This window comes from Drosophila obscura, unplaced genomic scaffold (genome assembly GCF_018151105.1).
Source record: "Drosophila obscura isolate BZ-5 IFL unplaced genomic scaffold, ASM1815110v1 contig_25, whole genome shotgun sequence".
NCBI lineage: Eukaryota > Metazoa > Arthropoda > Insecta > Diptera > Drosophilidae > Drosophila > Drosophila obscura.
This window is the reverse complement of record NW_024542812.1, coordinates 3,077,379-3,103,658: the sequence shown is the minus strand read 5'-3', so window position 1 is coordinate 3,103,658 and position 26,280 is coordinate 3,077,379. Positions and strand designations below refer to the sequence as shown.

General features: G+C 35.2%; 1 protein-coding gene and 1 long non-coding RNA gene across 8 annotated transcripts; one reads left to right on the top strand and one right to left on the bottom strand.

Moving 5' to 3' along the window:
• Positions 1-24,811, top strand: LOC111080108 (laccase-1). 4 transcript variants are annotated; one of them, XM_022375561.2, is made up of 8 exons: positions 5-378; positions 14,742-15,231; positions 15,910-16,670; positions 17,341-17,525; positions 18,072-18,267; positions 18,321-18,533; positions 18,588-18,818; positions 18,885-19,933. In XM_022375561.2, exons 1-8 carry the CDS (start codon positions 258-260, stop codon positions 19,031-19,033), a joined length of 2,346 nt encoding a protein of 781 aa, XP_022231253.1. In that variant the 5' UTR covers positions 5-257; the 3' UTR covers positions 19,034-19,933. The 4 variants fall into 4 exon arrangements, with proteins under 4 accessions (XP_022231254.1, XP_022231252.1, XP_041450325.1 ...); XM_022375562.2 differs by lacking the exons at positions 18,072-18,267; positions 18,321-18,533; positions 18,588-18,818; positions 18,885-19,933 and adding exons at positions 22,801-22,996; positions 23,167-23,909 and having other exon boundaries at positions 1-378; XM_022375560.2 differs by lacking the exons at positions 18,072-18,267; positions 18,321-18,533; positions 18,588-18,818; positions 18,885-19,933 and adding exons at positions 22,801-22,996; positions 24,091-24,811 and having other exon boundaries at positions 2-378.
• LOC111080112 lies at positions 21,148-23,097 on the bottom strand. Of its 4 annotated transcripts, XR_005968100.1 has the most exons (4): positions 23,083-23,097; positions 21,763-22,306; positions 21,483-21,663; positions 21,148-21,406 (listed from the first exon to the last, which is right to left on the bottom strand). It is a non-coding gene; the product is annotated as an uncharacterized LOC111080112 (long non-coding RNA). The 4 variants fall into 4 exon arrangements; XR_005968099.1 differs by having other exon boundaries at positions 21,155-21,406; positions 21,483-22,306; XR_002608437.2 differs by lacking the exon at positions 21,763-22,306 and having other exon boundaries at positions 21,166-21,406; positions 21,483-21,731.
• Positions 24,812-26,280: the final 1,469 nt, after the last annotated feature.

The window sequence follows — 26,280 nt, the reverse complement described above, 5'->3', positions numbered from 1 at the left end:
CGTTCGCAGCTACTGCTTCAGTTTGGTGGTTAATCGCGGTGTGCGTACTTCGTAGCGTTGTACTAGAGTATATTTCACCTAGTATATAAGGAAAAATATTGTCTCATTGTAAACTGTGCCTGCTTCCTGCTTCTCATAAAAGATAATAGCAAACAAATTTAAAATTGTGTTATTGGGACGTGGCTAAAGCTCCAAAGTGAAAGAAAGAAATAATAATTGCATACTTTGTTGTGAAAATTTAACCCATACCGCTGAAGATGAAGCGCAAAGGATTTCAGCAGGTTATTACACTTTTCTCGTTTATGGCCATATTTTCGAATTTTCCTGATGTTGAGACGGTACGCGTCGCCAGTTCGCAGCCGAAGCAACGTGTAAAAGGTAACCCAGCCAAAAAATCCATTTCACTTTCTCCTAGCACCTAAATTTTTCTAATAGAGATATATAAATATGTATGTATGCCCAACACAGATTTATATTTAATAACTGTGACTATTTATTTGGCCCTGTTTTTTACTTTGTGGTGTTTATAAAACGACAAGGACGAACAGAGTCGCGCTCTTACGTAAACACACCACATCAAGAAAACATAATTATATTTTTACCAAATGAGTTCGCACGCGAAAGAAAACATAATGGTCCGGCCTTGTCCATGGGTACTTTCATTTTTTGTTGGCAAGAAAAGGCGTCTTGCATGTAAAATATTCAAACGGATATGCACAAAATACTCTACAGCTAGCATAACAAGTTATCGCGCTACACAACACACGTACACAAAGAAACTGTGAAAATCCAAGAGTTGATGCAGGTTACAAACTTTGTAGCAGGCACTATGTACATATATAATGTATTTGTATGTGAGCAAGTACATACATATACGAGTATGTACAAAAATTCACAGTTAAACCACTGTAGCAAGTTTACATTCACTAAGGCAATAAATTCAAATTCAAAGAATGCTACAATTGAGAGTGCTTGAGTACAAGATAACCGGTACCCAGTTACAAAACACAAGCCAAATGAAGGCTTTTCCTCGCCGAAGCTGATATACTCTAGCCAATGCACCATATTAAGTTAGATCAAACTTACTCAATGCTTCTTTTTATACCTTATTTAAAGAAGTTTAAAGAATTAAAGAAGCCTTGAATAAAGGTGACCTAAATATATTTAAGAAAAGGAGAATCTATATGTACATATGTACACATTTAGAGGTATGTATGTACATCCTATTGAACAGTAATTGTCGCAGGCGGTAAAAAAAATTATTGTAACAAATTTTGAAACACAGAAAACCGGTAATTATCAACCAATTTGACGCAAACCTGCATCCGTTAAAGCTCAACTTTGGATTTTCTTTTATATTTACGGACAACAATAAGAGGCTTGCATGGAAAACTAATTTTGGGAAGTACATACTATGTATCATTTAAATTTTACGGTATCATTTTGAAAATTTCTTAATTGATAAAAACGAATAAATTCAAGTCCTATTCGTGATTACCTAAATTGTAATAACAAAGCTCCGGTCACGAGTGCATGCTTCTTGAATTTAAGTTGGATTAAGAATATATAAAATCTCACTGTAAAGGTCCATGGTTTTACAATATAAGTTACCACTGTCAAAAAAACAATGCAAGCTATGTAAGTATGAATGTACGTCATTCGCGATGTCTGTGACATTGTTGTGGTGTTGTCAGTGCTACCACACCCCGTGCACATACATACATATGTACATGCATCAATACATATGTATATATGTACATACATATAAGCTCATGCAACTGCAACTCTGCCAGTTAGATGTGCCATGTTAGCTTTGACGGGAAGAAAAATCCCACAAAACCGAATGCAGCTTTCAATTAAAAGTAATATAAAAATTGATTTAAAAACATCCTCAATTTACTTTAACTTCCTGTATTAACATACATATTTAAATAATTTTACAAATATATTCTATAATAAATAGTACTTAGGAAATTTTCACGCATAGTATAAAAGTTTTTCGTACTTTAATGCACAGGTATGTATGTATGATTTATAAATAATAAAGTATACAGATATGCATATAAAAACTGTATATACATTTATGTATAAGAAAAATTTAAATTCAGCAACAAACCCGTTGAACCCGTTGTATTTGTTAGTTGATTAGGGCTCTGAGACTCGTATAAATGTTCGCTATAGCGCAGAGCTTTAGCGCAAATGTCACGTTCGATAATTGGCAATTATAACGATATATTAAAAATTTTGGTTCTTTGCTAAATTAAAAAATAGTTCAAACCAAGGGTATAATATTGTATATGTTAAAACTTCATATGTATTTATTGGACGGTATTATTTAAATTATAAGAATCGGCACACATATCAACAGCCAATACACTAATTAATCCAACATTTTGTTTATAAAATTTACAAATGTCTAATTAGAGCCCTAATAAAAAGTATAGATGTGTTAGTACATATGTACAAATGTAGTACATATACTCAATGCATAATAACCATAACCTTGTAATTTTTAGTATATTGCAATATCAGTAAGTTATATAAATTACCTTTCTAGTATAAATGAAATATATAAATGAAGTAAATAACATGCACCAAGTCATAAAAATGCCTCAAGTTTCAAACCGGTCCATAACGGGTCTAAAATTGTCCAGCTTGAAAACAAGACAGAGACAAGGCTTTGCCACTTTAAAGCACAAATTTCTATGTGTACTTTTAAAAATTGGCGAATATTTGCATAAGCAGAGTGTGGAATATTATTCTAATTCATATGTATACATACACAAACAAACACGAATTGTGTATGTATGTGTTGCTGAATGCTCTTGTTTTACTAATGTCACAAGTTCACATTCAACTTTTGGAACAATGTCCGAATGAAGAGCATGAACCAAGAAATGGAAAACATTTTGACAAAAAAAATGTGTGTATGTATACTTGTATCAATGAATCGGAATTTGAAGAAAATCACACTGATTTGCAAATTAATATAAATTTGAAAATACTAAAAAAAAAAACAATAAATAAATAAATTAAACAGAAAATCTGGGTCAAAACCACGCGAATTTTGTAATCTTATTTTTGTTGGATACAAAAACAATTTATTTGATTTTTAAATATACATATGTATGAAACCATATACAGCTGTGGCATAAATAATAGCACCATGACACAAACTTTTTCTATATTGAATGATTTTGCTTAAACAGTGGTTTTAATAAACTTTTTCAAACTAATATATAAACTTTATAGTGTAATTTAAAGTATTAGAAAGTAATAGTATGTATTGCAGCCTTCAAACGAAAATATTTGAAAAGAAAAGGAATTATTCAGGAATTAAGACGGAAACAAAAAAATGTCAAAAAAATACAAATTGATAAGAAGTTTCCAAAATTAAATTAAATTAAAATAAGTTACTTTAGTTGTTAATAGGTTAATATTTTGTTGTAAAGCCATTGGCAGCAACAATAGAAGTTCAGCGTCTTGTCATTAAAGTTACCCCCATTTTTGCATCTTTCCTGGGAGATATTACTCCAAGAATAATGCATGATAAATATTGTTCTTCGGTTTCGGATTAGAAACATATTTTTAACTTAAGCGCAAAGATTTTCAATGGAGCTCATAAATGGGGACTAAGCAGCCCAATATATTACATTAAATGCACTGTTCTCGAACCACTTTCAACCGCTTCCTTGCTGGTCTGTTTTGAATCATTTTCCTGATGGCAGACACAAAACAACGGTATTTCCTCTTCTATTTAAGGCAGCATCATTGTTTTCTAATATATTAAGATAGACATGTTGATCCATCATATATTTGTGCAATGTAATAATGCTTATCCCTGAGTGTTTATTGGTTTTATATATTAGTTAGGGGGGTTTATTCTGCATTAGGTGTCGTCTTACATAAAGAAGAGAGCCTTTTCCACAAAAAAAATAAGAAACAATGATGTTTCTTTGGGTAAACTCCAGTGCTATTTTGCATACTGCATTCACTTTCCCCCATGTCTTTCTTTCTAAAGTGACTTCAATTTGCTTCACATTTAGATCGGTGTTTCCTTCTGCAATAAAAGTTTTGATCCTCTTGCTTTTTCTTCCCTAAAAGCTGGGAAAAGTACAAGTTTCTTTAAAAACCAAATTTTAATTCTATTTATGTTGCCGTCATATTTCGCTTCTTTTTGGAAAACTGCCAAAAGTAATAAGAACCGTTAGGAACTTAAGAGTAAGCCCATTTTTATCAGAGAGGAGACATGTAAACCTAATTGATATTACAGTAGAGTGCAAAATATTCTGGTTAGTGATCGTGTTCTGAAACAATCAAAACTGTGGTACCAAACAGTACTATTATTTCTACCGCAACTGTACATATGTACATCACACAAATGAATGTATTTGTATGCCTGCATGGGACTAACCATCTTGATTAGCAGCGAACAAGGTCTCTATATTTTAAGTGCTTAATTTAATTATTATCTGATGAAAGAGAAAAAGACAAGTGTTCAATATTGGGAAACAGAAGTTTAAAAAACTGACTCGAACCAATTTCAGAAAAAGCCTCTTTTTATAAAATTTTTAGTGCTTGACAAATAGTCAGTTTCCTGTTTCTATGGAGGTTACCAATTGGGTTCCACATATTTATAGTGTGGGTTGCTCCTTTCAAGAATTTGGATTTGTTGTGACAGCTGCATGTGGATTCTTGACTACTATGCAGAAATAATTTGTGTCAGATAAAATGCGGGCCGAGTCAGTCAAAATAACCCACAAAAAGAGACAGCATTATGGAGCAAACTAGTCGACATTGCATTTGTATCTGTAATACGTGTACAGTTACATGTATATTTCTATGTACAAAAGCATACTAATTTTGTATGTATGCAACAAGCTTCGTACAGCTCAACGAAATGGAGCAGAAAAACTCGTTGACGCTAAAGCTAAATGCGACAAGAAACGAGAAACTAGTAATGCTGTTGCAGTCACTCGTACTGGCCAAAAAATGTTTGCAATAAACTAATAAAAAACCGACCGCAAACTAACCAACCAGACTCTACGACCAACGAACCTTAGCAAATGAAAAACTAATCTTAATCGCAATTTACTTTGTCTACTACGTGGACTGATCTTGTTAGCCCACAACGTTTGCAATTGACAGCAAGCTACATACATAAATATGTACACTATATGTACTCTTACATACATATTTATGCATGAACATATGGAGTACTTACAACACCTACTAATATTGACACATTTACTTACGTGAGCGAAACCAGCTTTCTTCTTAAAAACGGATTTAGTACTAGTACATCCAAAACTATGTAATGGTTGCAGTAGGCCGCGAGTAAGGATAGTACTAAGAATGCAAGTTACAAATACTTTTATATTGCCTTAAACTGAAAAATTAAAACGTTCTTAAAGTATGTAAGTGCTAGCTCCAAAATTGTTTAATTATTTTAAATGTATTTACTTCATTTTCGAGCCCATTATTTTGATTTAAATTGATATATGAAAGATGTGCAAATAGCAGGTTCACAAATTCCCATTGCCTGTATTTCGACATTCAACAAAAATGTGACCGCTTGGTTGGGTTACACTACTCGGCAAAATCGAACTCTTTTTTCCTCATGGAACAAAACCGACCTTTTCTGATAGATTTGGGGCTTTATAATTTTTTTAAGAATCCCCGTAATTCCAAGTTTGCTACATGTATTACTTGGTGGGCCAGCAACGGTAAAACGGTAAAGTGTGATTTTGTGAGGGTTGGTCAACCAATTTTAAAACCGTCGTCTCTCCATAGATTGTGATGAGCAATATTTTAAACAACGCCTAATTAATGCACCTATACACAAAAATATAGGGACACAGGATTTTCGACTTTTCCTGAGTTTTTAAAATCAAATTTTTGACAAAAATACAGCACAAAAATCATAATAACGGTAAGCTGAAATAACAAAGTGTTTGGTTTTAATTTATAGCTTCATCTATTAGCTTTTCAGAATGTTCATTAAAACCAGATGTAAGATACTTAAGCTATGAGCAACAAAAGAAGCGCTACCACGTACCTACCTATGTTATTAAGAAAATGTTTTTACCGATTTTTCAAGATCAATCTTTTAAAAACACATGAAAAACGAACAGTTTTCAATCTGTCAGTACAAACTGTACAACAGACAAATTTTGTCAAAAGCTTTTAATCGGTCGGTTATACGAGATAATGCCATAGGGCCGTTTTAAACTTATTTTTTCTACGAATGTTTTATTGCAAAATACTGCCAAATCCGAAAAAATGTGTGTTGGAGTATAACTAGATAAAGAGTGATACTTGAACAAGAAACAAAGGGTAGTTTCGGACCGAAGTTTTAAATACCCTTGTATTGGTGTGATAGAAAAAGAGGAAGAAGAGACACAGAAAATAATATTTGGGGTGGAATGTCACTGCTGTAGTAATAACTACTTAAAATATCATACAACGAATGACAGTATCAATTTCATCAATGGATAATATGTATTGAACCAATACATTAGGTACTTAATAAGTAGAAGGGTACATTCCATTTTATAGATAAATGTAACAACAGAGGGAAGCGTTTCCACCCTATGTTGACTCGGCTATTAATGCGGATCAAGAATATATATTCATTATAGAGTCGGCAACGCATCTTCTGGTTGTTATACACTTCCACATCCCCCACAACCCCTACATACTTCGTATCGTATACCTGGTACTCAGTCCGTATATGTATATGAATATACATATGTGAGCTTACGATTAATGTAACTTATATTTTATATTTTACATGCATATGCTAATCCGAAAAATTTTTAAGCAAATGCTGACTTTTAAAGGTGGTTAAAATATAAATTTTTGCTAATGGAATAATAGGATACATATTCAAGCTTCAAAATATATAAGCAATGTGGCTTTACAGTGGCTTATTTGTTCTTAGAAGAGGCTAATGGCTAACCTACACGTACCTCTCGCTTTTATTTCTTCGTGTAACAAAAGGGTATTTTTCCTGGTAAAACAAGTGTGCAAAACAGACGTTTTAGTATTTAGAGCTTAGCATACTTCAAATTTGTTTCATTTTCTTTTATTTAAGATACAAATCATATTTGTAAGCTATCTAATATATATTAAAAAATGTGCACTTAAATAGGTACACTGTGAATAACGTCCGTAACGGAAAATAAGATTTTTATACCCGTACTCAAATAAGAGTTATTTGTGGTAAAAGTGGATATGTGTAACGCAGAGAAGGAAACGTTTCCGACCCCATAAGGTATATATATTCTTGATCAGCATCAATAGCCGAGTCGATAGAGCCATGTCTGTCTGTCCGTCTGTCCATCTGTCCGTCTTGTTTGACGCCTAGATCTCAGAGACTATAAAAGCTAGAGAAACCAAATTTGGTTTCCACACTCATGTGATATCACACTGCTACAAGTATATTTCAAAATTTCGCCCCGCCCCCTTCCGCCCACACAAAGGACGAAAATCTGTGGCAGGCACATTTTTAAAGATACGATGAAACTAAAAACGCATTATCGTAGAGAATAACCATATCTAGCAGACTGCCGAATCTAAATCAGATCGGATCATAATTATGGACAGAATGAATTAAATTAAAAAAATTAAATTAATTTTCAGTTGCTTCTCCCGCCTCACGCAGCAAGAGACTCTTTCTCGTTATGTACGCGAGCGCCCTCCAGCGGAGGAGATGTAGATTCAAATGGTACAAATAGAATTTACATGTTAGATGTATAATATACATTGTAAATGTAGATGAAGATAACAGATGTAGCAAAAAAATGTAATATGTAAATTTTTTTTTATTCTAAAATTCAAAAATATCATAAGCTCAAAAATGTATATACTGACTGAGTACGGGTATAAGTAGAGCCGCGTCCCCAGAAGCGACTACCATATTCCTTCTCGTTTTGTTTTCTAAACTAGCTGAACAGAGTTTCCTATGCACTTTAATCTGATGAAAACAAAAAAACCTTGATTACACTTTTGTAGTGTAACTTCCGTAACGGAATGAATACTAATTGTATTCTAATACTATTAGCTAAAATTAGGTGTTTATAATGGGTTTTACCCTGCTGAATCTGGGCTTTAAATTTCTCTAGGTTGCCGAGAATCCTAAAAAATTCAACACAAAGTAACAAAACGTGTCTTTAAATAACATTCGACCCCCCAAAATCCCCCAAATACGTAATATAATAGGAAAGAAATGTTATATAATTTTGTTTTAATAAATTATTAGTAACAATGTTAAAAAGATTTATATTATTTAAATACATGAATATTTGTTATTTACACAAAAAGTGTAGCGCCCGATTAAACGGGATTACTTATACTTATTTTCTAAGCTGTATGAAAACAATTTCATGAAAATATACCAATGTTAACGCCAGCTGTGACAATTTTAACAAGAAAATTTGCACACGAATATAACGTGCGTAACGCAGGACTAGACTAGATCCTGGGGTAACAACACCAGTCGTTATATCATGGAAAATTTATTTTTTTTATTCTGATAATAATAATAATATCAAGATTCAAAAATCTGGAAATTTGTTTGTTTTCTCGTATCTTTAAAATTGTGGATGTCACAGGGTTTCGTGATTTTTGGGGGAAGTAGGAGTAGACGTGGCAAATTTCTTAAATACATTTGTAACGGGATGATATCACAATAGTCTGGAATTTGGTTGCTTTAGCTCTTTAATAGTCTCTGAGACTATACGAATAAATATATGTACATATAATATTTTATGGGGTCGGAAACGATTCCTTCTGGGCGTTACACACATCCACTTCCACCACAAAACTAATACAAAACACAATACAATAAATACATTGATTTGCGAGTCGACAGATCCTTTAATGAACCAATTACAAACATTTTGATAAAACGCTAATAACATTACTCGACAAAATCGAACCTTTTTTTCTCACGGAACCAAATCGGCTTTTTCTGATAGATTTAGAGCTTTGAAATTGTTTGATACGATTTTTTTTCTTCGTCAGAATTATTTAATTCTTAAAAACCTATTAATTCAAAATACTATTTTGAACCGAAGATTATTTCTTGTGTGCGTTTCAAATATCTCCTAAAATACCCTATGTATTTATGTTTTTATGGGTATTATTTTTCTTTGTTTTGACTCTTTTGTTAAGAATATTAGTGGCAACTAAAATTTACAGCTACATATTAACGACGACCACAATGGTGACTCCTACTGTTGGGGAAAATCGTTACGGTCTCATTGCGCTGGCTTTTGAAGCAGCTTTAATTTCATTTTATTTTTGATCATTTATTCACCGGTGCTGTCGGTTATGCCGGTGCTTCGCTATTGCTGCAGATTTCACAATCGTATCACTTTTCCATTTCCATTATATTTCGCTTTGATTTTATGCTTTAATTGGCTGTTATATTTGTTTTTATGCTTTCATTAGTTCACCAACTTAGTTCCGGATATATTCGCTTATGTTCTTGTTTATACCTGGCACTCTCTGACTGTCCTTGGGTTCTCTTAGAATGAGTACTACACTACTGTAAAACCCAACCTTAACTGCTCAGGCGTACTGGGAGAGAGCGTGAGGTCTAGCAACACCATCATGTTTCCTCAATCTGGATATAAATACATATGTAATATTTATCAAATAACGATTAATTAATTAATTATTTTCAAAAAATCAGCGTTTTTTTGGTAACAAATATTTTGTTTCTTAAAGTAACCGAAATTGACCAAGCGATATAATTTTAAATTTTATTGATTAAAAAGATCCGATTTTTACAGCATAAAGCTACCATAAAAACAATCGTTGGAAAACCTATTTGTAAAAACAATTTTGTTTTGTTTTTATTAATAATTAATTTGATCAATTTCACTCAATATCTTAGCCTAATCGTACTAGTTTATTCAGAGTTCGCCTTGCAGCATTAGGTGTTTGTAAACTTTATTAAACTTGTTAAATATAATCAAAATAGCCTAATACCTACATGTACATATAAGATATTAAAAAATATTTTTTTTAAATAAGTATTTTATTTAAGTGTATTTAAGTTGTAGCTCTTTTTTTAATTAATTTACTCCAAAATATTCGTATTCATATATATGTAACTTTATCAAATGTATAAAAAATGTTGCACTACACTATACAACAAAATACAATTGTTTATACAAGCCTTTTCTGATAGATTTTGACCTTTAAAATTTGTAAATTAATTGTGTTTTTATTTTTCAGGTCAAGAATTTATTGCTATGTTTTTTTTATATAATTTTTTAGGTAGTGCTTCTTTTGTCACATAACTTAAGTATCTTACATCTGTGTGTAATGAGTTTGATATTTTGAAAAGCTTATAACTTGGACCTAAACATTTTTTAGTTTCAGCTTTTCTTCTGGTAAATCTAAGCCTTTTAAATGCTAAATTGATCTTTTTTTTAGGTATCGATTATAAAAGTGTTGTGTAAAAATATATAAATATTTAACACCACAATGTAAACGTTAAATACCAAATTTTTTTTTTTGCCGATCATTTGAGTAGGATATGAAAAGCCCGTCGATATTTTTGCTGTTTATACATATGCATACATATTTATGTACATATGTACAATTCATAATTACAATTAAGTTTTTTGAAATTATACATATATATGTGTATGTTCGTTTTTGTGATGGTTTTTTGCGAAATTGCCCCCTCAGTTTTACAATTTTCTGGCTGATTCTTTGTACAACTCCATCTTTTTTCTGCACGCAGTACATATTTATATACATTACACACCTACATATGTACATATTTATGTATTTTTATAAATAGCTGCCAATATCAGACCCACTATACTATAAGAGAATTGCTCAAATTAAAATTGTTTTTTATTTCAAAATATAAATCTAACCATAAATTAAAAATTTTAGGTTGAATTGTATTAATATAACTTAGCCAAATGAGATCTCTATAGTACGAGTACGATAATAGCTATTAAATAATCTGTCACAGGAAGAACAGAGCATTAAATAAAAAGGCACACAAAATATGGTTTCAGATATGTACATATGGTCGGATATGCTTATTTTTTTTCCACGCTGGCATAATAAAAAAGTTTAAAGCAGCTGTATAGCTGCCACTAAGGCTATTCAGCTGCAGCATTCAACGAACAATTGTACAACAATAACAACAGCTTTATGGCATTGTGCTAGTGCTCTTTGGCATAATAATAAAAGACAAAAATACACAAAAAGCTCAAAAGTTTCATAACTCGAAGTTTGGAAAGGCAAATCTTTGGACCTGAAAGACATTAATTATTTGTTACACTTTCCCCTATGCCAGGCGATATAACCATCGAAAACGGGCGGCGATTTCTTATAAGGGATAACTACCTTTAGTAATTTTAAACTACTTGAAAGGAAAAGACTGGAATACTGGAGTACTTTTAGATAATATCAAAATCCGTTATTATTAAAATCCACTATTAAGTAACACCAAAGATGCATAGATTCATTAGAATTAGATTCAAACATACGCCAACAGATTAACATTGTAGTTCGAAGAACAGCACAAAAACATACGTTTACTGTATCAACCTTAGATCGCAAAAAGAATGTGTGCAACTCTGTTTCTCAACATGCAAGTTGCTTGCTTGAGTGAGTAAACAGCAACAGAGGAGCATGCAAGCATGCACAGCTCATCGCACGTGCACATTAACGATACGAAAGAGTACCACTGAGCACAAACTGTTTTTATTTTCGCCACTTGTACATTTATATGTATTTTCATTCATACGTATATATGTATATATACATAAATAGTTACATTTGTGTGTACATTTGTGATTAAGGCATCAGCATAAAGTAGCAATACTGTAGAATATGTACATAATATAAACTAAACTAAACCAAACTATACATGTGGTCAAACAGAACATACTACATACATGTACAATGTACATGTACATACATATGTACACACTTTATAGAGTAAAAGATGCTTCTTCCTCCAGTTATCCGCTACAAGGGTACGACACTCAAATTATACTATATACTTTAAGCAATTCTTTGCAACGTCAAAGTGAAAGTTCATTAAAGCTTTTACCTGCTGGGCCAGCACAAAAAGCTACAAGGCGCGGCCAACGTAAGATGACCTTGGCTATAACCCAAATGAATAGCCACAAATTTCAGTTACAACTTAGTTTATTCGAACCGGGCAGTCCCAACACTCAGGGCCATTCGCATACACCATATACATATGGAATTCGTTTCGCAGTAACACTATTTAGAAGATGTAAATCATTAATGGTCTATTTTTATATAAAACGAGACTGACGAAAAGTTAATTTAGAGCGAAAGTCATTTCTGAAAAATAAATTAATTACCTGATATGTACTTTCACTCTGCAGCTCTCAAAAGATTTGTAGTTTATAATTTTAGGTTCGGCCTTTGCTTTATTGTGAGTATGCGTATGCTCCCCTTTCGAGTATACGAAATATATGCATTTAAATTTAAATCAAGACAGACAACAATAGACTTGAAAGTACATGGCCGTTGCTCCATTGAAACTGTTCACCTGGCTTATCCGACATTGAAAATACGCTCGAAGTTCCCTAGCGCGATTGGCTCTACTTTCTACTCGGATAAAAAGAAAAAATGTTACCGTTAAACAAAATTTGTCAAACTATCTCACTATTTTGATAAACATATTCGTATGTACCAATGTAGTGAAGTGATATTAATATAAACATTTTATAGCATTGACCGCATGTAAATCAAATGACTATTGCCAAAATAGCTCAAGCCCACTTCTTAGACATGCAGACATCAAAAAGTCATGTCCAGATATAAAATACTATAGCTCTAGAGCTTATGAGAGCGCTTCGCTGCTTACTAATTGAATTTAATGTTTAGGAATTCATCTAAATTAAACAATGATAACACTAGTCAACACGATTTTTCCTCAAGGAACAAAACGAAATTTTTCTTAAAGATTTGGGGCTTAGAAATGGTTCGATGATATTTTTATACCCGTACTTAAAAAAGAGTTAAGGGGTTATTGTGGCTATTGTGGTAAAAGTTGACGTGTGCAACGCAGAGAAGGAAACGTTTCCGACCCCATAAAGTATATATATTCTTGATCAGCATCAATAGCCGAGTCGATATAGCCATGTCCGTCTGTCCGTCCGTCTGTCCGTCCGTCCGTCCGTCTGTCCGTCTTGATGTGCGCCTAGATCTGAGAGACTATAAAAGCTAGAGAAACCAAATTTGGTTTCGAGACTCATGTGATATCACACTGCTACAAGTGTATTTCAAAATTTCGCCCCGCCCCCTTCCGCCCCCACAAAGGACAAAAATCTGTGGCAGGCACATTTTTAAAGATACGATGAAACTAAAAACGCATTATCGTAGAGAGTGCCCATATCTACCAGATTGCCGAACTGCCGATCTGAACTAGATCGGATCATAATTATAGCCAGAATGAAGAAATTAATTTTCTGTTGGTTCCCCCTCCTTCGCCAGCGCTGCTGACGCTACTGATTCTCTTTCTCGCTCGCACACTCTGCCGCGTTCAGAGGAGATGTAGAATCTAAATGGTACATGTACAATCTACATGTTAGATGTGGAATATACATTGTAGATGTAGATGATAACAGATGTAGCAAAAAAATGTAAAATGTAAATATTTTTTTTTTAATTTTTAGATTCTAAAAAATCATAAGCTCAAAAATGTATATACTGACTGAGTACGGGTATAAGTAAAGTCGCGTCCCCAGAAGCGACTCACACGTTCCTTCTCGTTTTTTATAAAAACCATGCCACATACTCTGACTATTATTAAAATCATTATCATGCAATTTGGTGCACGCGCTGCGGAGATAGCCCCTTACACACACATTTTTTTCTACAAATTTATAGTATAGATTATATGATAAAAATGTCTTTTAATAAAACCACAATACTTAAACAACGCTTTATTAATGGACCTATATAAAAACAATATAATTCTAAAACAAGAGGAAATTATTATTTTTGACATTTGATCCTTAAAACATAATGTAAAAAAAAGTAAAAGTAAAATGATGCTAATTTTAGTAAGAAACAAAAATTTTACTTGAATATACATTCAAATTTTTTGTTATTTAAGTGATTTTGTGTGATTTTTAAGTGACACGAAAACGATATGTTCCAAAATGACCCACTAAGCAACTACGAGTATCATTTAAATTATAAGATTATAATAGCTGTTATATATAAGATACGGCTAATTATATTAACAACTTGAGATTAGAGCGTAAATATGGAGTAAATATAAATGTATCGTTTAAGTTTTTTTAAGTTTAAGTACTCCGATAACATAATCCTTAAAAGTGTTAATCAGAGCTCATAAGTATTAGTATATAGTAAGTATATTCATATACATATTCTACTATAATATAAACATCCATAAAACCCTAAAATCGATACCATTTAATTTCTTATATTTTTTTTCTGCTGGGAAAGCAAATGTTAAATCTGCCACTTCGTGGCTACAAGTTGCGTCGTCTTTGAGCAGATTGAACTCTTAGATATGACAAACCGAAACGGGTACTGAAATTGGTTATACTTAATTAGCCACATACTTGGATTCGAATTTTATGTGGTGCCCGGCACCAAAGATAATGCGTTTTCCCAAGATATGGCATTTGTTTATTTTAAAAAAATGTGTATTTTATCACATTATTGAAATTGTTTTTGCTGATTTTTTTCAGACAATCAATCGGACCTCACGCCCTCCGGCTCTTACTGGCAGCAGCACGTGGCCACACCCAGCAGCTCGACCCCCTTCGAATCGCCCTTCTATTCAGCAACACATGGCCTCGTACAGACCCACCCCTCTTTAAGTGCGGGGCATCCACGCCCTGTACCTCTGAATAGCAATAGTTTGGGGCCTGGAGTGTCTGTGGCAGGGGCTACCAGCGGGAACCCATCCTTGACCGCTGGAAGTGGCTATCTCAACTCACGCGGAAGTCTGCCGAGCTCCGCACGTTATCCAGTCAACAAGATTACTGGAACCGTGGTGGAGCCGAATCCAAAATCTCCATTTCGTCACTTAGATTTCTCTACAAGTGCTACTGCGGAACTGCGACGCAATCCTGCCCTTTCTGCACCAGACGAATGTGCTCGTGCTTGTCGCGAAGGAGAGCCGCCAAGAATATGCTACTATCACTTTACACTGGAATACTACACCGTGCTGGGCGCGTGAGTTAATTGATAAAATATTTAATTCTTGATTGACAATCACGGAATGATATATTCGGGGTTAAGAGATACTCTTGCAGATTGATCGCGCTTATAGTAGCTTATTCTAACGGGTATTTGATTTCCATATTCCTGTAATTATTAAATTTGGCTTAGAGTATCTCCAGAAAAAAAACCGTCGTGACGTTGTGAGTTGTATCACACGTGCGACAAGGCCCTATTAGCCCTATTTTCGCAGGCTCAGTGTGATACTTGTATCACAAAAATCTAAACACCAAATTTAGTGTCGTATACGTACGTATATTTTATGGGAATCTAAAATATCCTTATAGTTTTCGGGTAATGCTTATAAAAATTGTATTAAATGTTACCTTTGAAATTTTAATAATTATTCTTCGAAGTTCCTTCGAGTATGCCAGCTATGAGATATATATTTTTTTACCGATCTATGTCGAAGTTTACATGTACAGAAATACTTCAAGAAGATAATGCAGATAATTCTGCTTTGCGAAAGTCTCTATGGCGTAATTCTGCTGATCACTTTGGGAAGTCAGAAATTTTCTCTGTATTGTATCCTTCTTGTCAAAATCATAATACCATCTACATTACGAAATATCCTCTGCACCACTAAATATTCTTAAAGTTGAATACATTCTCGTTTCCTCTTCTTCAATACAGAGCTTGCCAGGTATGCACGCCAAACGCAACGAACACTGTTTGGAGTCATTGCCAATGCGTCTTAGCTGATGGCGTTGAGCGTGGAATACTTACAGCGAATCGCATGATACCTGGACCCAGCATTCAGGTTTGCGAAAACGATAAGGTTGTCATTGACGTGGAGAACCATATGGAGGGAATGGAAGTCACCATCCATTGGCACGGTATATGGCAGCGTGGTTCTCAGTACTATGATGGTGTACCATTCGTCACCCAGTGCCCCATTCAGCAAGGTAATACATTCCGTTACCAGTGGACAGGAAATGCTGGCACACACTTCTGGCACGCCCACACAGGTCTTCAAAAACTGGATGGACTTTACGGTAGCGTTGTCGTCCGTCAGCCGCCCTCTAGAGACCCAAACTCGCATCTATATGATTTCGATTTGACCACTCACATAATGCTTATCAGCGACTGGTTGCATGAGGATGCGGCAGAACGCTACCCTGGACGTCTGGCCGTCAATACAGGTCAAGATCCTGAATCAATGCTGATTAATGGTAAAGGCCAGTTCCGCGACCCCAACACTGGTTTCATGACCAATACACCGCTGGAAATATTTACGATTACACCCGGCCGTCGCTACCGTTTCCGTATGATAAATGCATTCGCCTCTGTCTGTCCGGCTCAAGTAACAATAGAGGGTCATGGCATGACTGTGATTGCAACTGACGGTGAGCCTGTTCATCCTGTTGACGTCAACACAATCATTTCCTTCTCAGGTAAGTTAAGCTGTATATAAAATAAAATATAATGGTTCAAATGTGTAAGCAAATATATGTTATGAAAAAATTATCCATACGAATTAAATTCAATTGAAGATAGCACTTATAGAATGCAATCGTACATATGTACATTCCTTTTTTGACTCTTACATAACATACATAAAAAAGAGTCGGTCTATTATTGTCTAGTGTTTTATTGGAAAGAAAATAATTTAAAAGGCAGGTCATATTTATAATTTTGTATTTACACTTATGTACAATAACCAGTCAATGTCCCGGTGTCCCTGAGGGGTTTAAATTAGTCAAGATATACTCGTTGAAGTATATATATTGATATTTTATGCACACACATGTATGTATATTGACTTGTATACATTCATACATATACAATCTGCCTTTCACTTTTCTGACCGTTCCAAGCAGCATTCCATTTTGCAGGTAAGCAGAAATACTAGCAAGCTCAGACATAATCAGCATCAATATAAAATCACCGAGTTCCCATAGTATAGAAAATTCCACCATATGTATGTATGTATGAATAAGAAAGAACTTCCTAGCGAGTAATTAAGATACAATACCATAAGTGCAGGGCACTCTAAAATACAGACTACCTATCAAAGCTATGAAAGTAACCACAACTTATCTCCGCATTAACTTGTAATTTTAGGCGAGCGATACGATTTCGTTATCACTGCTGATCAGCCCGTAGGCGCTTATTGGATACAATTACGTGGCCTTGGTGAGTGCGGCATCCGTCGCGCTCAACAGCTTGCCATTCTGCGATACGCCCGTGGTCCATATCAGCCTGCGTCGGCTCCCCCAACATACGATGTAGGAATACCTCAGGGTGTGGTAAGTACACACATACATTTTTAATTTTAATAAAATTGGCTATTTCGGTCATTGTTTGGATCAATGGGGTTGTATAGAATTGTAAAATATATTCCTCTATGTATGTATGTACATAGGTAGTTCCTTGTTGAAAGCTAATTACTTTTAAAACATTGAAGTGCTCTGGCTAAGTAATTTAAAACACATATACATATGTGCACCGTAAATAGTATTATTATATTTCAAAGTAAATCAATTAAATAACCTGGTTACGTAAACTGTTATGTAAATAAGTATTTTACAACGGTAAATGCCTGTACGCATATAAACTTGCCTACCTTTTGCCAGTACAGTAGGGCGACGTCAAAAGATAGAGCGCACTCAAAATAAAATGTATAACTATATAAATCTATGTATGTAATATCTTTCTACTATTTTTTTTCAAAATCTCAAACGTGTAAAATATCGACACTTTCAAATCGACTTAAACGTTTTCTTATGCACCTGTAAATAAAAAACAACACAAATAATGGTAAATCTTGACGAACGACAAATACGACATAAAAGGTCATGAATCCCCTGGATGCTCAATGCAACCGTCAACGAAACGATGCCATATGCGTAAGTCAATTGAAAAACGCTCTTGAAATAGATCGCGGAATTTTGGCAGAGAAGCCAGACGTGAAGATTTTCCTACCGTTCCGATTCTTTGTATACCGCGCGGAGGATCTTTTCCAGCCCAACACATACAACAGATTTTTGGGTAAGCAATTCAAGAGCTGAAAAGATGTAATCATCTAATTAAACACATTGCAGTGGCACCCACGGGAGATCATGTGATTTCGCTTATCGACGAAATATCCTACTTATCTGCACCAGCGCCACTCACATCGCAGTACAATGATATTAACCCCGAACAATTCTGCAACGGCGACAATCGACCAGCCGACTGTGGACCAAACTGCATGTGCACTCATAAGATCGACATACCGCTTAATGCTATTGTGGAAGTTGTTTTGGTAGACGAAGGTAAGCAGCACTAATAAAATTCTTCAGACTTATTTTGTCATATATATTTTTTAGTGCAACAACCAAACTTGTCGCACCCATTCCACTTACACGGGTACGGGTTCAGTGTTATTGGTATTGGCCGATCGCCTGATTCGTCAGTAAAGAAAATTAACTTAAAGCACGCGTTAGACTTGGACAGACGGGGACTTTTGCACAGACAGTATAATTTGCCACCGACAAAGGATACGATTGCGGTGCCCAACAATGGCTATGTCGTGCTCCGTTTTAGGGCCGACAATCCCGGTAAGTTGTTTGGTCATGGTAAAAATTTGTATGCAATATAGACTAATGCAGCATTCTCTTCTTCAGGCTTCTGGCTTTTTCACTGTCATTTTCTATTCCACATCGTTATTGGTATGAATTTAATTTTGCAGGTCGGCACTAACGCTGATCTGCCACCCGTGCCTCCAGGTTTTCCTACATGTGGCGATCACACCCCACCCATACCCATAAATTAGACAATGGCACACACATACGCCAGCAACACCCAAAAAGACCAAGTTTAATGCGGCTGCTCATCTAATTGAAACACGACACTAAAAAATTATACTTGTAAACTTTAAACAAACACGACACCTACTGATTGTATAGTGTGTACAAAGCTTCCATACATATTTGTACGTGTATATGAATGTAGATACACATCTGTATGTATGTATATACTTATAAGCACTGTATCCTAAAAAAAAAGCACTGCCAGAGTCCAATTGTATGATAGATAATGCCAACATTCGGTAAAATTTTGACTATTCCTACTCACACTCACACCCAGGTGCATGAATTCATTTATGTACATATGTTCATATACATAAAAATGTACGTACATAGGCTTAAAATATTTGTTTGTATGCATTAACAGCTCCAGCGAAAAGATGCCTGTCCCTATTGTATAAAATGCACTTGAACGCAAAGTGTATAATTCGCTCGCCATCTGCACATGCACCAACTAATATGCATACATACATATGTACATAATTTTGTACATTTTTTTATTCCCCTGTATGTTTGAAATGACTGCAAGCATCCGAATAATTTCATTACTTTCTGCAGATCAAACCGTGTTCACTATATTATAAACTAGTAGCTTTTTCAATGTTTAGCTAATGACCTTTTTAAAATATGTACATATATATATATATATATATAGGTATAGGTATATACATGCATATGTACATACATACACACATTTGTATGTTCGCATAAATATACTTATATATCTTTCCTGCTGGTGCCTAATCGTTCAACACCTGTAAAAGCATTTGATGCAAAATGAAATAATATCGTTTAGCATTCAAAATTGTTCGTCTATGTAAGTTGTATTTATATACATATGTATACAAACATATCAATTAAACAATAATTCTATTAATTTTTAATGTATATACACTGTTTATATAAATAAAATATCTATAATGCTTAAACTTAATATACTTATGACACTTTGAGGAACGCGCACATAAGATCAGCTTGCAGAAGGCATATACACATACATTGGTGTGTACTAATGCAGAAAATTAGAAAATTAGGGTATAGAACAAATGAAGGATGGGCCTAAGAATCGAAGCCTTCTTTTGTCGAGACCAGAGCAGAAGCAGAAAAGGTGTTTTACCGGCGTTATCTTCCCACTCATACTTGCAGCCTCGGCAACAATAATTGTAGAGGGCATCCAGGCTGTTTTGCATGGGTGCCTGTAAGCCAATGTATTGTGATGAAGCATTTGACAGCGCGACACCTCTTCCTGCTGAGCTTGAAGAGTTCAGTGGTGCACTTCTTTATAACGTTTAGTGATTTGATCACAGTTTGTCTTTCTCTTAGCTATATTGTACACGTATGTTTATTTGAGTGTGCATGATGGCCACTCTGACGAGTTTTCTAATCTGCCAAGCTGTCAAAATCCCCGAAGAAAGTCCTACTAATACTGGTATCGTCATCTAACAAAACAGAAAAAAAGGATATATAAGTGATAGTCAAGGTGGACATAACATGCTTTTCCTAAAGAAGAGTAGTCAGACAAGATATATTTCACTATTTCTTCAACAAAACTTTTAGCTGTCGAAATTTTGCCACCTAGTACTCAGAAAAAAAATTGATGATTTTTAATCTATAATCTGCGGGTATGCCTCGACTACAGAATGGTTAGCCACTAAAACAGCAGCAGTGAAGAAAGTCATAATAATCCCATCTATCTTGGCTACTGTTTCATCCAGAATATACCTCTGGATCATGGATAGTTTAACCATCGGCAATAGAGACTCCGGTTACCCACAAGGTAGGATTGCCATCTTATGAGATAATATGGCATCCCTGTGCGCAGGGTCAGGTGCGCGCTCCTGCTGGGATACTTTGACTTCTTGAAGCCGAGTGACAGTTCCGAACTCGAATTCTCGCAGACTTTCGTTTAGCGCGCGTGTGTAATCACAGTTGTCGTGACAATTCTCGCCGTAACTGGCGCTAGCTTCAGCATTTCCCTCTTCCGCAGAAATCTCCCCCATCAGGCTGTTGAAATAGTACTGTTCTTTGAGGTGTGTCCTAGGAATTGTCAGTGCTCCAAGAGGTCAACCACGAATGTTAAAAATATCAATTATATTAAATTAAATGTATATGTATAAAATACAACTGAATTGGTGGGTGGGTTCAATAATTTTCTGTAGATTTGCAGTCTGAGTCATAGCCTCTATAGCGAAAAATCTAATACTTCGATAGCGGATAGTTGAATCTAATGCTGTCCCACCTTTCATGGTTGTACTTATCTTAGCGAGCGATCTTCGGATCTTCCGGGCCAAAATTTGTCGTATTGTTTGAACGAGACAATCGTTTCATATATTCGGTTACTACAATACAAATACCATGTTAGCTCACATTGGTAGCCGGTAAATCATAATCAGGCAGGCTCCCGTTTTCACTTACTTTTCCGTTTTATGTTTTTAGCCAAAAGTCAGACTCGCAAATGTTTGTGATCGATGCGATTTTTTATCATGTCCTGTTAAGCGCAATATTTAGTGTCATGCCCACGCGTTAGTGCTTTTCTCAGACAAAGGGCCTCTGTATCTTAACACGATATTTCGATAACCAAATCAGGCTGCTACAGCTGTTCACACGGAAACGCAAGGCGTTGTTGCATTGACCAATTTTTGTAAATCCTATTTTAAAGTTGGGCTTAAATAAAAAAAGGTATAAGTTTAATTACGTTGATAATGGTGTCAATACATCAATAAGCCATATATTTTTATTCTTATGCAATTAAGATTCATTTTGTTGTATAAAGAAGCCTTCTAATTTTCATTTCGGTGAGGAATATTTTGCCGTTTTTATAACGAAAAAATTTTGCGTTTTGCGAATGCGGGTGCCAAAAACTTTCCGTTTTCAAAATTTTTAGAGAAAGTAAAAACCGGAGCCTGCCAGATTCTGTTGTTTTCGATTTTTGCCATATATGTATATTAATAACGTGACTTTTGTTTCAGTACATTTTTAATTAAAATTTGATCAGCCTTTTTAACAAATTACTCATGTTTGAGACGTAGGCTTAGGTCCTCTCGAAAAAATCCAAAATTCTCTGATTTTGTCGGTAAGTATTAATTAAATATAGCGTTTCGACTATTCAGTGCATATTTAATTAATTTAATTTAATTTTTTTCAACCGAGGAAGTAGGCTTTTCCTTTAGTAAGATCCAGGTCACGTGCGTAATCCAGGCAGAAACGGGCTCCCGCCAAACGGAAAGATAGGTGTTAGACTAAAATTGGAGGAAAATTAGAGCTAAACACAGCTCAAAGAGCTAAACACGCAAAGCTAAGAAATAGTACTAATTACGGGAAAGGTACATATGTATGTTAGTATTAGTGATTTAAGAAGAGGAAGGGAATTAGTGGTGGAAATAACATGGTAGAGGGAATTGAAGTCCGAGAATTGGACCCTAAATGGTCCGTGCAAATATCTAAAGTCAATCTGAAAAAGGTGGTTTGACTACAGGATTTTTTAAAACCTGTGTCTATTTGAAAAATTGTTCTACCTGCAACCAGGCATAACTTGTATGTATCTTTTTATTCTCAAAAAAATCTGGAGACTCAAAAACTTATCTGGCCGTACGTACTTACATACACAAATACATATGTACATACGCGAATGCAGTTTCATATTATAAGTGGCTAGTATTATATTGCTAGCATCATATTTAATGTTGAGGCATAAAAATGGTTATATATTTAAACAATGTATCCATATTCACAGATTCTCAACCCACTTGATGCTATTTGTGATCGTAAACGACAAGATGCAATTTGCGTTTCAAACTTAAAAAATGCAAAAAAGGTCGATAAGGGCGTTTTAGTCGAGCGGCCAGATGTGAAAATCTTTTTACCTTTCAGATTTTTTGTGTATGAACCAAAAACTCTCTTCATACCAAATACATACAACAGATTCTTAGGTACGTTTCGTTATTTATATGGTGGTCGAACGACTAACTTTTTCAGTGACTAATATGTTCCTTTTTATATATGTATGTACTCGTACCTAACTTTTTAAATAACGCTATATAAACGCTTTAATGGGCAATAACCAAAAAACAACACTGTCAACTCTCACCGTTTCTCACAGTTGTGCCTAGTGGTGATCATCTGACATCTCTGGTCGATGAAATATCGTACATATCACCGCCAGCACCACCTCTTTCACAAATTGATGATGTACCATCAGAATATTTCTGCAACGGTGACAATCGGCCGCCAAACTGTGGACCCAACTGCGAATGCACGCACATGGTCGATATACCTCTCGGAGCGATCGTCGAAGTAGTTTTGGTCGATGAGGTGCAGCAGGTTAATTTGAGCCACCCCTTCCATTTGCATGGTACGGCCTTCTATGTTGTAGGACTGGGCCGGTCGCCGGATAAGTCAATAAAAAAAATCAATCTAAAACATGCTCTAGAGTTGGACCGAATGGGGATGCTTGAGCGAGACTTCTCAAAGCCGCCACTGAAGGACACGATTGCTGTGCCCAATAATGGATATGTTGTTATGCGGTTTCGAGCTGATAACCCAGGCTATTGGCTTTTCCATTGTCATTTTCTTTTCCACATCGTCATTGGCATGAATTTGATATTCCATATCGGCACGCAAGCTGACCTACCGCCTGTACCACCTCGATTTCCCACGTGCGGGGACCATGTACCACCCGTAACTTGGTACTAGTAGCTCATAGTAGTTAATAATCACCCTAGTATACTCTGTGCTTTTACTTTTCAACCCTACGTTACGTATGTATGTATTTATTAACTGTTCGCATTAGCTTAACTTACTCTTAGTCCGAATTAATAATACGCAATAGAAAAGAAATTAAATATTCAGTCTGAAAATACTGAGCATCTCGCATATTTATGTACATATGTATGTGTGTAAATACATAATCTGTCTGTGTTTACTTTGTAAATTAAACAGCTGAACTCGATGCAATAAATCTGTCTTATAAACAGAATGAACAGCGACAGTTAAGACATCCGAACTGACCAATTCCATTTTATAGTCGCTTCTGACGCGGATCATCTCGTATCGCTAATCGATGAGGTGTCTTATGTGTCGCCACCATCGCCAATGCTTTCACAGTACAGCGACATACCTGAGGAGTACTACTGCAACGGGGATAATCGACCATCTGACTGTGGCGAAAACTGCCAATGTACTCACAAGATCGATATACCACTTAATGCAATCGTTGAGGTTGTTCTGGTCGATGAAGTTCAGCAGATAAATATTAGTCATCCATTTCACTTGCACGGTACGTCATTTTATGTAATTGGCCTTGGACGCTCCCCTGATGCAAACATCAAGCGAATGAATTTAAAGCATGCACTGGACCTAGATCAACGCGGTATGCTTGAAAGGCGATATCAGAAACCCTCGTTAAAGGATACAGTTGCTGTACCAAATAATGGATATGCTGTATTGCGCTTTCGTGCTGACAATCCTGGATTCTGGCTTTTTCATTGTCATTTCCAATATCACATTGTAATTGGCATGAACTTGGTCTTTCAAATTGGGACTCTTAATGATCTGCCTCCTGTGCCGCCTAACTTCCCGCGGTGTGGTAATCATCTACCCCCGATAACGTCCACCAGCGTATGGTAGTAACATTTGCCAGTCCCAAGTGAAACTAGTTGAATGGCTTTTTTTAGTATAAATTATCTATCTGAATAAATGTGTAGCGTATGGCTGAGAGCCATCTTTTTAACGCCATTAAATTCTTCTCATTGAATAAAAATCAAAATACTTTATCAATCAAAAATCACATGTCTTGCAATATTTAATATTTTTTTTATACGTTCGATTTAAAAAACGATTTTGGAATATTTTCCAATACGCGTTATGCACTTATACATATGTAAATTTTTATCTGGACGTGATTTTAAAACAGCTGCTCAAAAAGCCGAAGTCTCCCGAAGTCAAAGTAAAGGAAAAGGAACGTGTAAGTCTACATCTTCTCCGCAAAGGTCGCGCATTGCACAGGGCAGAGTGTGTGCGAGCGAGAAAGAGAATGAATAGCGAAGTCTCTTACTAGAGGAGGTGCGGGAAGCAACTTAAATTAATTTCTTCATTCTGGCTATAATAATGATCCGATCTGATTCAGATTCGGTCATCTGGTAGATATAGTCATTCTTTAAGATACTGCGCTTTTAGTTTTTATCGTATCTTCAAAAATGTGGTTGCCACAGACTCACATGAGTCTGGAAACAAAATTCGGTTGCTCTAGCTCTCATAGTTTTTGGGAACTAGGCGACAAACAAGACGGACGGACGTACAGACAGACATGGCTCTATCGACTCGGTTATTGGTTCTGATCAAGAATATATGTATAAACATTATGGGGTCGAAATCTTTTCCTTCTTTGCATTACACACATCCACTTTTACCACAAATACAATATACCCCTTAACTCTTTGAGTAGGGGTATAATAAGAAAATCGAGATTAAGAACGGATTAAGTATACGGATGATGCGAATGCACAGTGCGCTTCCTGTACTCGACTTACCTTACTCACTTACTCGACTAATTATAAAAATATAAATATAAATTGTAATTATAAAATTTATTAACCTAACATCAAACTTCCTAACAAACAAACCAAACTCGAAAATGAACATGGAGAAAATCTATAAAATCAATTAAAACTAATTAAAATGAAATATAAATGAAAAAAATAATATAGAATTGAAAATCCAGAGCTGTAGGGAGCTTTAAATAAAGAACAAAACACAAGAACAAAAATGATCCGCAAAAGAGTTACTCTCTCATCTCTCTTTATCGGTCTCTGCCTGATTTTTGCTGACCGACTCTCCGCCCAAAAAAAATTTTAGAATGCACTTATATAAGGATTTAACACTAAATTAAAACATAATACTAATTGCAAATTTTCCCCTTTACCTTAACTTGATTTACTGACGAGTTGCTGCGCGAAAGAATGACTCTAATTGAATAAAAAAAAAACCCGCCGATCGCGTCTGATTCCGTTAAGCCGGCGCCGACAAGTGTTTCTTCACTGCTGCCTTCACTTCTGCACTTGCATTCTATTCAACAAAAAAACGGGGCTTCTCTCTTAGACGCTCATATGCTCAACCTGTGCTTTGCCTGCTTATTTACTAGGGCTGACACTTCTCCTGGACCCCTGAATGGTCACCGAGTTGAGGTTGGGTCCCCTCCGCCAGACCAGCGACTTCT